At 42.4% G+C, this 13,067-nt stretch overlaps 1 protein-coding gene across 5 annotated transcripts in view; it reads left to right on the top strand.

Annotated features, from left to right (window-relative positions):
* Window positions 1-13,067, top strand: part of PDE8A (phosphodiesterase 8A) — a 222,922-nt gene that overhangs the window by 204,806 nt on the left and 5,049 nt on the right. For all 5 annotated transcript variants that reach the window (XM_067555750.1, XM_067555748.1, XM_067555751.1 and 2 more), the window contains exons 15-19: window positions 496-544; window positions 816-951; window positions 3,938-4,136; window positions 8,538-8,755; window positions 9,681-9,813. In XM_067555750.1, coding sequence (XP_067411851.1) covers window positions 496-544; window positions 816-951; window positions 3,938-4,136; window positions 8,538-8,755; window positions 9,681-9,813 — 735 coding nt within the window. The remainder of the gene's footprint in view (window positions 1-495; window positions 545-815; window positions 952-3,937; window positions 4,137-8,537; window positions 8,756-9,680; window positions 9,814-13,067) is intronic.

The following is a 13,067-nucleotide window of genomic DNA, read 5'->3' as shown; positions in this document are numbered from 1 at the left end:
AGTCACAAGAGCCACTGTACTGGACTGCCAGTAGAGGTGGGTGGTGCCAACACTCCACCTATTCCCTACCACTGCCCACACATTTGCTCTATTGGGAGTGAGTGGACAAGCCCAGACCCAAGATCCAGGTAGGTCATACAAAGGTGGAAGAAGAGTTCTTGCTGTGGGCATGTTGTCTCAAACCACAATCCTAGGCCTAAGAAATCACTGCTCGGATAGAACCTAGTTTATTTTGTGGCCCATATCTTTCTATCTCCCTTCCATTGTGCTCTACAGAGAAGATAAAGTATAGGCATATCTAAAACATTTGGGTATAAACAAAGACAGAAAAAACCCACATCTTTAGAAGGTCTCCTAACAGGACATAGTCAACCCTATGTAGAATTATCGCACTATTAGTCAGTGCCATGTTATTGTAGATAATTTATACAGTACTTTATATTTGGAACAGAGAGTACATGAGAACTTTTTTGATGATCAATTTTTATTTAACAGGATGGCTTACGAAGATTATCAGGGAATGAATACATATTGTCAGCAAAACGTAAGTTTTTTCTCTTTGCAGTTTTGGGTGTACTAAAAATTGTGATCTAACAGATTAATGAAACATGGTAGATGTTTTTATCAAATGTTCTCAAGGACTATTTCTTTTTATTTTTCGTCTTTATTTATACACAATTTTCTACTGCATTACAAACAGCAGCAGGGGAGTTGCTAAGAAAGTTTAAGGTTTTGCAAAGAAGAGAAGCTGCTGTGTTTAGTAAAAGGTGTATCACTGTAAATTAATTTTATTCCCCAAATATATCCCTTAACAGAAACTCATCAGGTTCCTGGCAGTTTGATCTCCCCTATCTCCCTTAATGACATCCCACCACGGATAGCACAAGCAATGGAAAATGAAGAACATTGGGACTTTGATATCTTTGAACTGGAGGCTGCGACCCATAAAAGGTTAGTAAGGCAAAAGAATTGTAAGTTAAAGCTACCAAGAATTAGCTGCTGCTTCATCATCAATCATCATCATCATTCTTAGTGTTTTAATTTCTATACCCCTACTTTTCAAACTGAGATTTCTTTTCAAAAGGAGAACATGTGAAACTTCCTCATTTGTCCATGTTCATTGCCTTTTCTATTTGCTTCCCATACTTTTAAGTACCTTCTGCATTATCACAAATTTATTCTCTTCTGATTTGTATGGAGAAATATTGGATGCAGCTGAAGCCTTCCTATATCTTTTGATGTGGCATTGAAAAAAAGGAACATCGTTTTGAAAGCCTTCCCTTTCTTTTCTCATTAATAGAAAATCTGAAGATCCAGCTGTTGGATTCTGGGGATCCAAATGATATCCATTTTGAACTACAAACTAAACACAGTGTCAATTTACTGAGCTTATACCTTATTTCTGCTCCTTGTAGCCAGAGTGTATCTATTTCTAAAGACATTGACTTCAGCTAGGAGTAGGAGAAAGGCCCGATTCTATAAACTTAACAGCCTACGCTTTTGTTCAAACTACAACATACAGACACCTTATCTGTCATTGCATAGATGTACATCGAGTCATAACAGACTCTAATATACTTCAGTAGCAGCAAATGCAATAATTAACCCTATAACTCCATTATAAATCCCTGTTTTTACGTGATACCTGTTAAAATTCTTCTTTGGGGCTGAAATTTTCCATGTTTTGTCTTGGCCTAAAGGTGAAATATACTTTTGGAAATCTATTACACCTGTTCTATGTGTCTTCTGATGTTGTTTGAGATTACACAAGATCATAATTTAGGGGCTAGATCCTGCAAAGTACTGATTATCTAACTTTCATGTCAAAGTCCTTGATCTTTATAATCTTTGAATAGATATTTCAAAGCCATTTCTAAGCAAGATGCCAAGGAATTCATATGGTCATTTACCCACTGTTATTTGAGCTGTTTGCTGCATAAGCCACAAAAAAAAATCCCACAAAAAAATCACACCAGCACCCCTCAATCCAAAAATAAAATTAAAAACAAAACAGGCATCTGGAAAAAATCTGATCTTTTATTATTCCTTAAAATGACACTGTAACTTTTGATTTTATTGCAGATGGAGAAACTGGTGTCCAAACTTTCATTCATTTTTCTTTGCCTTGTATTCCCCTAAGTACTTTTAAACAAATGGTAGTCAGTCCATGTGAATTATTGTGTTAAACGTTCTTTTCTGTGGTACTCCTCCTTAGCAATTTGACCGTGCTGCCACTTTTTGTAGAATTCCTTTTGGATTTTCAGGTTATTTTAAAGAGCTCCTGATGGCCCACGTTGGTCTCTTATTGTTCTTCCTATCTTTCTTTCAGATCAAGATAGTTTGTAGGTGTGTCTTTAATATTGTGTCCTTGAGAAACTGCCAGCTCTCCTGAACTCCTTTATTCCTTAATTTTCTTCCCATAGGATCTTGCCTATCAGTGCTCTAAGTTTATTGAAATCTGTTTCTTTGAAGTCTATTATCCATATTCTGCTGCTCTCACGCCTTCCTTTGCTCAGAATCATGAAATCTATCATTTCATGGTCACTTTCACCCAAATTGCCTTCCATCTTGAAATTCGCAACCAATTCCTCCCTGATGGTCAGAATCAAGTCTACAATGGCTGTCCCCCTGGCTCCTTCCTCCACTTTCTGAAACAAAAGGTTGTCCCTGATACATTGCAAGAAATTTTTGGAAATTTTGTATTTTGCCATATTATTTTTCCAGCAGAGATCTGGGTAATTAAAGGCCCCCATTACTAACAGGTCTTGTGATTTGGCTCTTTGTATTTGTTCTAGAAAGGCCTCATCCACCTCCTTTTCTTGATTTGGTGGTCAATAATAGACCCCTACCATGACGTCACCCCTATTTTGTTTCCCCTTTTATCTTTACCTAGAGACTTTCAACTGGTTTGCCTCTCACCTCCTTCTGGACCTCAGAACATGTGTATACCGTATTTCCCCATGTATAAGACGCACCTTTTTTCGAAAAATTTGGGGTCTAAAAACTGGGTGCGTCTTATACAGTGGTTTTAGATTTTTTTACCGTAATACATTTTTTTCAAATTTCGGGCCCCAAAATTAAGGTGCGTCTTATACATGGGAGCGTCTTATACATGGGGAAATACGGTATATTCTTGACGTATAATGCAACATCTCTTCCCTTTGTTCCCTGCCTGTCCTTCCTGAACAGGCTATACCCCTCTCTACCAATATTTCCTCTCTGCTGGATCGAAAATACTTCACTCCAGCTGTTGCTTACTGAGCTGGCATGAGCCAGCAGTGCTGAGAGAGCGTGCTGACACACTGACCTTGTCTGCACTGTGCCGTTAGTTTTAGTCTCTACACGTTTGTTTCCCAATGTCCCACCTTTGCACAGCCATGGCTGCCGCTCCACCAACGTTAGCAAGGGTGGGAGCTCTAATATAAGCAAGGTCCCACTGACTGGTGTGCCCTAGCACTCCCTCTGGTGGAGCTGTAACATTGATTCAGCCACGGTGGGTTATTTGAAGGACAATGTGAAGATAAACTGGAGGAGAGGGAGTACTGCCTTTTCTCCCTCAGCAGCGAACACTGCGTCACCGCCAGTCTCCCTCTACTGCAGGAGCCATGGAATCTTGAAGGTGGGCTGGTGGGGGACATTGAGCCCTGAGAGAGAGAGACAGAGGACTCCCTAACACAAAAATTGCAAATGGATTTACCAGGATGATTTAGTATTTTAATAATTCTCAGGAACTTCCAGAAGCATCAGTGCGCAGACACTGTGGTTAGGTGGAAGCTTTCTACAAATCTTGAGTATATTTCTATGGCCAGTGGAACTGTTACACTTAATCTGACATAGCAATAGTTTAGAAATGCTTTCTTTGCTAGTGTCATTTGCTCTGTCTAGTTTTCCTTCAAACTCATTTGTTCTAAAATTCCCTGTTTGTTTTCCCCTCCAGGCCTCTGGTTTATCTTGGTCTCAAAATGTTTGCTCGCTTTGGAATCTGTGAATTCCTAAACTGTTCAGAATCAACTCTGAGGTCGTGGTTACAAGTTATTGAAGCCAACTATCATTCCTCCAACTCCTATCATAATTCTACTCATTCTGCAGATGTCCTGCATGCCACTGCCTATTTCTTATCCAAAGAAAGGGTGAAGGTAAGTGTAGGTTTATAAGAAATACAGTAGAGGTGTAAAATAAGTAAGTGGTGGGAACATTAGCAGAAATCAATCCTAATAACAGATGTATAGGACGAGATCTTCAGCTGGTGTGAATCAGCATAGCACTTGGGAAGTCAAGGGAGCTCTCTGAGCCACAGAGGATCTGGGCTATAATATATTAGATAAGAAATGATGTCTGTTAGTAGTTTGCAGCACCACAGAGCCGAGCTGTACTTGGAAGGAGGTTGAGAAAGCCTTTTTTTAAAAGGATACAATGTTATAGTCACCCCAGCAGTGTGGAAGTCAAATGAATGAGCAGCATTTTCTCACTGTGAATACACTCTCCAATAGGTCTTTAAATTAAAAGCCCATATCTTGAGATGCACGGGAGCTGCTTTGCACCACACCATCAGAACAAAGCAGCCTTAAAATTGGCATTGCCATTCCCAAGGAGGATCATCCCCATGCAGGGGATATGAAGTGTAATGGAGAAAGCACAGCAACTCCAATGCCAAACCTGGCCCTTCTCTGTTGCCAACATCAGCGGTGTGCCTGCAAAAAAGGAGGTGTTTCTGGGGTTTCCTTGTGCCCTGAGACCATATTGATCCATTTGGGCCTGGAAGGAACCTGCCTGCACATGGAGGGAGAGCCAGGCTTAATTGAACATGAAGATTAGCAGGGCAGGAGCAGGCTGATGACTATAAAGCCAGGAAGTTTGCAGCAGAAAGGGATTGTGGGGAGAGAGTCCCCTCTTCCCTCTGGGGGAAAAGAAGAGGTAAGAAGCTGTACAAGGAGGCAGCAAGAAGTCTGAGGGAGACGACCTTGGCTTCCAGCTACAGGGTCCCTGGGCTGGAATCCAGAGTAAAGCATGGGCCTCTATCAGCCACTGAGTAAGATAGGGTGAAACCCCCTGAGGTAAGGGGTGTAAGGACTATGGAACCCAGAGGCAGGCAGAGAAGACCTGGACTAAAGTGTAACCTGACTGGAGGGCTATGTTGTGGGAAGAGAGACCACCACAACAACAAAGCAACCGTCAGCAGGGGGCATCTTACAGGGAGAGAGCCGCTATGCCACACCCAGCCAAAGGAAGTGCTCCTGTGGTGAGGGAATCCGTTACAGGGCCATTGGCTACTAATATAAACTACAGCTGCTGTAACTTATACCAGGGGGAACACACTGGCATACAGGTTGCCTGGGATCTGGGGAGTACAAAGGTAAACTAAAGCCACACTTACACGCACATGCTCTGGAGGGGCATTGGGTGCTTCTCTGCGACAGCTTTGGGCCAAACTTCCTATCTTGAATTGGCCTTTCTGAGCCTATTGCTGGTGGTGGAACCTTGCTCAAAGGGGACATCATTTGAGATTGTAAACAAGTTTCTAACCGCTCATTAAAACTGGTGTATGCATTACAACCTGGAGCTGGAGCTCATTAACGGGCTCTCCAGAGGCCCACTCTCAGGTACTATATGCCAAGGAGAGAGAGAGAATTTCACTGGAAGTTTTCAATCCTCAAGTTGCCAAGGGTTTGGTTGCCTTCCCATGAATATCTATGACAAACAGACGTGATCCGGAATCATTCTAATGCCAAAGAAGTGTGATTGTTCCTCCCTCAAAAAGTGATTTTGATTCATTTGTTGGTGCACAGAAAAAGGAAAAATTTCAATAAACAAAAGCAAAGGAGCGCAGTCAAAACTGAAGATACCACATGTATCTAAGCTGTTACAGTTTGGCCAGTTTTATTCATTCCAATTCAAACTTAACCTAGTAGTAGAACGTCAGATTCTGAGACCCATAACTCACACTGAGTAATGTCTTACTTCTTGACTAGTCCCATTGAGATCATTGGGACTGCATGCCAAGTAAGGTGTTACTCAATGTGAGTAAGGGTTGCCATTTTACTGCAGTATCTCTGGGTCAGATTCTTGATTCAGCATTAAGAAAAGGTCATCTCTGATTCCCAAAATAATGAAACAATGTTCATAGAACTATGTTTTCATTGGTGTGCTGTAAAGTTTAGCTTAACAGAATTAAGATTAGCACTCTAACATCAAAGTAAATGGACTGTCAATCCATGCAAAACTGGACAGGGGATAGAGATCTCATCAGACAAAGCAAATAAGCCAGAGATGCATTGCTGTTGCCCCATAGTATCTATAGAGGACAGTTCATAGACAAGGAAAACATCCCGGATGTCCACCTGGGTTGTGTCAGCCTGGCTTGACTGTTCTTGTTCTCTCAGTATGTCCAGGTATCATGTAAGAAGTATTGCACACTTGCAGATGCTGGTTTGTTGAGCTGAAATTTTGATACTCCAAATAAAACTGAAGTTAACAACTTGTTCCTGATGGCCCCAGTGTGGTTGGTTTGTTTGTTTCCATAGGTTGCTGATGCAAGTACTAATTAACTGCTACAACTAGTGTGTGTCATAAAAGGGCTCGTTAACACTAGCAGTACTAGTGGACCTGCTACAACTGAGGGCCTGTCTATATGGCCCCGCAGTGTGGACAAAGGGACTGTGAATTGCAGCACGCACTAGAGTGTTGTGCTATAATGACCCCATGTAGACCCTGCTATCACAAACTAAAAAGGCACCTAGTTCATGCTATAACAGTGGTGCTGGAACAATTTTTATAGTGGGGGTGTTGAAGACGGAAACCATTATTTGGGTTGTTATTACTACTTCAGCACTCCTAGTTCAGCACCTATCCATGCTAACAGTTTCAAACAGGACTATGTTAACACAAAGTAGGTAGCTTTTCAGTCGTGCTAACCCCATCAGCACAGGGCAGTTACAGCACAAAGCTTTATTGCACACAGCAGCTCACAGCCCTGTAATCCGCATGGCAGGGCCACATAGACAAGCCCCAAGTTAACACATTGTTCTTATGTAGCTGTTGATAGACCCACTTTTAGTGAAGTGCGTATCTCTTTGGGAAGGTGTGGGGTTTTTTATGGAGGGCTATTGTACATCGGTGGATAATTCAGTGAATTGCTTTGTTAGCTAATTTTTAGGACCAAATCCTGAAGTCTTTACTCAAGCTGAACTTCCACTGAAGTAAGAGAACTACAGGATTTTCTCCTTACTTTGAAAGCCCAAGCAGTTGGCTGTGGGGGAAGATCCAATGGTGGGAAAGGGCGTAGGGGGAAGGACTCCATCTCCCACATCAGCTCATAGTGCCTAATGGCTGGAATAGCAGCACAGATCATTTATGCGCCTTATGCAGGGATTTTGCGTCCCGGGATTTGCATAAATTTAAATCCTGGGATCAGTTCCTGATCCATCCCCAAGACCTCTTTTCATGCCAATCTATTAATCGCTGGCATGGAGACACCTGTTGTGGCTTTCCTGAGGTGCAGATGCACCACTGTGCATCCATACCATCTTCCATTCCCTCATAGTCTGACTGCAGGGCTTACATCGTTCTGAGACCCTTACATGGGCCCCTTTGCACTTGGGTAAATTTCAGCCTGAGTGCATTGTATATATTCATACTTCCCAATAATGTCCAAAATGGTCCTGGGACAAAGTGACTGCTGCACCATATTAAAGGGGGCAGTGCTGATAAGATGCAGGTTTCCTGCTCTCTGTTAACTACAGCCAATGCTACTAGAGCCTTCTCAGGCTGAAAGAAAAGCTGCACAATTTCAGACATAAAGCACAGTGGATGGTGCATCCCAGGAAGTTTGCAGATTTAAGAGGCCCAGACCCCCCAACCTTACAGCAGGAAAAGGACCAGAACATATTGACTCCAGAAAATGCAGCCTCAGAGCCAGAAGCTAAGGAACACCTTGCAGCTGGGCCATGGGAATGGGCTCAAAGCATCATTGACAATGTAATTATCTCCAGTAGTCAAAACATAACAGAGATAACTATTACACTGGATAGCATGCCACTCAGGCTGCCGGCCAGGCCACAGGGCTGGGACTGCTCTTAGACAGTGAAGTACATCTTCGCTCATCCTGCAGAACTGATCTGCCATATCTGATTCTGAACTCAGCAAAAATGAGCCTATAGTACATTAATTTTTCTGCTAAAAAATAGGCCTGCTTTTTAGCAGAAGCAGACTTCTTTCCAGGCCGGAATACTCTCATTTTTGAGTAAAGATGGTTTCTGCCATGACATAACGTAAAAACTCATCGTTTTACAAGTTTGATGCATTTTGTTCAAATTATGAATAAAGTAAAATTTAGAGGGCACAAAATGTCCAAAAACGTCATGCAAACTTCCATGAAACATACAATGAACTTTCCATGGCTCGTTAGAGCATCTAACCCTAAACAATCTGCAGAACCCTGCTTTTCGCCTCTAAGCAGCTCAATTTAACCTTTAAGGATCAGTGCAGGGTTTCTGGTGATTCTTCTGGGAAAGCTAAACGTCCCTGACTTCTCTTTTCAGCAAACTCTGGATCCAATTGATGAGGTTGCTGCTCTCATTGCTGCCACTGTCCATGATGTGGATCACCCAGGAAGAACAAACTCCTTCCTGTGCAACGCGGGGAGTGAACTAGCAATCCTGTACAATGACACCGCAGTGCTAGAGAGCCATCATGCCGCGCTGGCTTTCCAGATCACCACACGGGATGATAAATGCAATATCTTTAAAAACATGGAGAGGTGAGTTGAAAATATGAGGCATTTGTCAGTCCGTTAACCACAATATTCTGATTCTACATATTTTACGGCAACATTAAGAAATGCAAGCAAACATACCTGAGGAAAATTGCATCTTCTGGAGGTGTGGAGTTAGCCACTTGGTAAGTTAGCTCATGAAACAACAGCGATCTCTCTCATACTGCAGGGAATGCAAATATCTAGATGATGATGATGATGATTTGTATTGCCATAGAACCTAGGAGCCCTTGGCATGGGTCAAGACCCCACTGTCCTAGGTGCTGCACAAACACAGAACAAGGAGTTTACAGTGTAACTCTCGATATGAACACCTTCAATGTTTTTATAGCCTTAACATAAGAGCGAATCTGGTTGCCTGTAAATTGGTGTCAGTGGCCCTTTAAGAAACCCATTTTATATCATTAGACATCTAGGGCCAAGCAATGGCTGAGCCTGTGCACGTAGCTTGTGGAGAGAGGAGCCCCTTCCCCTCAGCACACCAGACTAGTTGGCAGGCATAATATGGTTGGTTGTCGGCTAAAGGAAGAGGCTGCTGCGTTTTAGTTTGGGAGCATGGCCATAGCTTCACCCTCCCTACTCAACCAACTGTGTTAGCAAGAGAGTGATGGGGGAAGCTTGGCTAAAGCAAGACCTTCTGCTAAGTGTGCAGACATGATGACTCCTGGCAGCAGGAACTGGCATCTCCTCCCCCATCCAGCATGTGTAGCTCTTAGAGAGGCAGAACTGTGCCCCACTGTACAAAAAGAATGCATTTATATAGCATAGATTCCGTTTCCCAGCCCCTTCCCCTACCTTCTCTGGAACACCCAGGCTCTATAGTGGGTTGGGTTTTTTTTCAGAAGGATTCAGTTAGTTTCAGCCCTTAGAGAACGAGCTCCTGTGTCTGATTGTTTCCTTCTTTAAACAGAAATGAATATCGAACCCTTCGTCAAGCCATTATTGACATGGTCCTAGCAACAGAAATGACAAAGCACTTTGAGCATGTCAACAAATTTGTCAACAGCATTAACAAACCCTTGGCAGCTCTAGAAGAAAATGGGGTAAGCAAAACAGCAAATTCTCCTTCTAATTAACAGGCAGACAAAAGGAGATTGAGACTCTCAAGGTACTGGGAATGGGATATCCCTAGACGGTATGGTGAGCCGCCCAATGGAAACACAGAGTGAGTCTTTCAACTCTAGGGCACTGGCCTGAATGCACTTAAGTCTAGAGTGGTCATCACATTATTGCTGATTAATGGGATTAATTTGCACATCATTTACACTGCAACGTGGTGCTATTTTACCAGAGCCAGCAGTGTGTTTGGGCCCCAAGAACTCATCAGAAGCTTTGCTTATGGGAAACAGATTTTCCTGTTAAAATGGGATGGGTGGTAATCCAAATGCCTTTTGGCTATTAACATTTGATAATTGCTTAGCATCCTTGACAAGATAAAGTGAGGGTCTCACTCCGGCACCCAGAGGAGATGGCAGGTGGCTCTTCTGGAAACCCATCATCACAGTTGGCAGTGACTGGTGTTGCTGTTGGCCTTCTCTGCCAAGGAGCCAAGGACTGAGTGGGAACAGAGACTGAATTACATTCTTAGCGTTGGATGCTCAGGGTCAGGATGTAAGCCCATTGCGGAGCAGTGCTCTGCAAATAAAAGACTTCAGTTTTCGGTGCTGTCAGTCTGGCAGCATTTGTGAGTCTTTTAAAGATTAAAAAAAAAGAAAGAAAGAAAGAAAGTGGGCAGAAGATTGTGGCATTCTGTATCACACAGACACAGTCAATAACCAGCTGAAATCCCGTGGACACTACGAAATTGCATGTTAGGAAATCATTCTTTATAAAACAAAACAAACCCGAGTTTGAATAACAGCTGCAGCTAGCAGTTCTGTTGCCAGTGCGAGTAGAGTGCAATTTTGTTGGAATGGTTTTAGCGAAGAGAAGAGTTTCAAAAGCTCTTATAACAAAGTTATACCTCAACTGCACTACTGGCAAAGCCCTGTTACAGTAGCTGAAATGGTTTTTTAAGTGTTTTCCTAATGTAATCAGAGCAGTTTCTGTAAAGCTGCATCTGTGAACTCTGTGTTGAAGAGTGGATGCAGTGCTGCTGTGGCATAAGAGATTAGGGGAGATGCGGGTCTGGTATTTCACCCATCTGCTGCCTGTGCAGTCATGCACTCTTTCAAGGTATTTGGAGAAAGGGGGAAGAGAGCAAGATTTGTCCAATGGGAGTTAGCTCTGTTCTTGGCATCCTAATGATGCAAATGGAACTGTGTGAATTTTTAGTTTGAAGCCAAAGTCTCTGTAGGATACTGCTGTTCTGAAAAAAGTAGGAGAAATGCTGGTAAACCCGTGTTATTCCCAGTCAGCTTGCTCCTATCAACTGTGGACTTGATCCATTTCCCACTGAAGTCATAGAAAGACACCTCTTGATTTCAGTGGGCATTGGATCAGGCCTTAAGTACTTAACAAGTTGACTGTCCGTGAGTCGTCTCCATGTTGTATCAAGGTGCCTGTCTCCTGCTACCAGACCCAAGAGAAGAACAAAACTAGCTCACAGATGTATCTCAAGGGGGCCAAGTTCACATAATTTTGTGTCTTTAATTTGTTCATTTCAGTATCTAAATATTGTAACATGGCTGCTTCTATAAATATATCACACACAAAAACTGCATTAGAAGAACATTATTAAGGTTGCAAGTTAAGCACTCAAAAGTTAGGAATTACCAGAATGCCATGACATGTGCCATCTTAATTCACCCATAATACTCTTTTACGCTGTGATGTGGTCTTTAATTACACGATCATATACTATTTTTATAGGCCCCTCATTCAATCAGTGTTCTTCCATTTCTTTGAGAAGCTTTAGTGTCCCCGTGCTTTGGAGTGGGGACTTGAAATTTGGCAGGAGGTGGCCGTGGAGTCAGGGATATGTCTTTTACTGTCCTTGTGAATATTTAAAAAATTTGGCCAAGTTATAAGCATTTGAAAAAAAAAATCTGTTCACACGTGCTCAGTTGAGACTTGCTGGAGCTTCACCGTGTAATTCTCCAAAGATTTCATCTACATAAGAACGGCCATACTGGGTCAGACCAATAGTCCATCTAGCCCAGTATCCTGTCTTCAGACAGTGGCCAATGCCAGATGTTTCAGGGGGGAATGAATAGATCAAGTGATCTATCCCATCGACCATTCCCAGCCTCTGGCAAGCAGCAATCCCTGCCTATTCTGGCTACTAGCCATTTGATGGGCCTATCATCCATGAATTTATCAAGTTCTTTTTTGAACCCCGTTATAGTCTTGGCCTTCACAACATCCTCTGGCAAGGAGTTCCACAGGTTGACTGAGCGTTGTGTGAAGAAATACTTCCTTTTGTTCATTTTAAACCTGTTGCCTATTAAACAAAAATATCATAGCCTATCACAGAAGCAAAAATCCTTTCTTGGTTTCTGGAGATATACCTATTGATCTCTACTATTGTTTACTGAATGATCTCTAATCATTTTCAGCAGTTAACATTTATATGTTGCTAGGGAGAAGTATTCTTCAGCTTCTGTCACTCTACTGTACTTTGCCTTCTCAGTCTCGTGTCACAAAGTGCAAACCTTGAGTGTCACAGTTTGTGTATGTCCACCTCATTTGATTTTACTGGTTCACATCGTTGTGTGTCTAAAAAATAAAATGGATAGGGGAGGGATTTATCTGAGAAGTTTTGTTTTGTGGGGACTACACAGCTGGTACTTCTGACCAAGTAAAGTGCCAGTGTCTAATTTGTTTTTGTTGTGGCTTATCAGTGTGGTCCTGCAGGAAGAACTTTCTCCCCGTAATTAAAAATGTGCATTAGTAAAAGATCAGAGCAGTGGAAATTCAGATTCCACCGTGGCTGACCTTAATGTGGTGTTTGTTTTTGTGCAATGGAGTGTGGAATTCTGCCTAGTTGGTACCTCTTGTACAAATAGATGTAGGAGCTGGCTGTGTTATTAGTGTTGTTACTGTCCTGATTACCGTAATGCTTGAAGCCCCAGGAGTGGACCAGAATCCCATTGTGCTAGGCACTGTGCGAACATAGATCAAAAGATGGTCCCTGTTCCAAAGAGCTTACATTCTAACAGATGGATACAGATAGATGAGAAAGTACAAGGAAACAATACTGGTCAGCATGATAGACTGTGGTCTTAGCACACTTACAGCCTAGCCATTGTCAAGTTTTTTGTAGGCATCACAGCAAAGGAGATATCAAAAAGGGATGTGAAGGAGGATGTGCTATTATGCTTCACGTCTGCATTCCTCACAAAGGACCTTATCCACC

Source organism: Emydura macquarii, unplaced genomic scaffold, assembly GCF_026122565.2.
Source record: "Emydura macquarii macquarii isolate MOO-44397 ecotype Brisbane River unplaced genomic scaffold, CSIRO-AGI_Emac_v2 contig_1644, whole genome shotgun sequence".
NCBI classification, from domain to species: Eukaryota; Metazoa; Chordata; order Testudines; family Chelidae; genus Emydura; species Emydura macquarii.
This window is presented reverse-complemented; position numbering and strand designations above follow the sequence as displayed.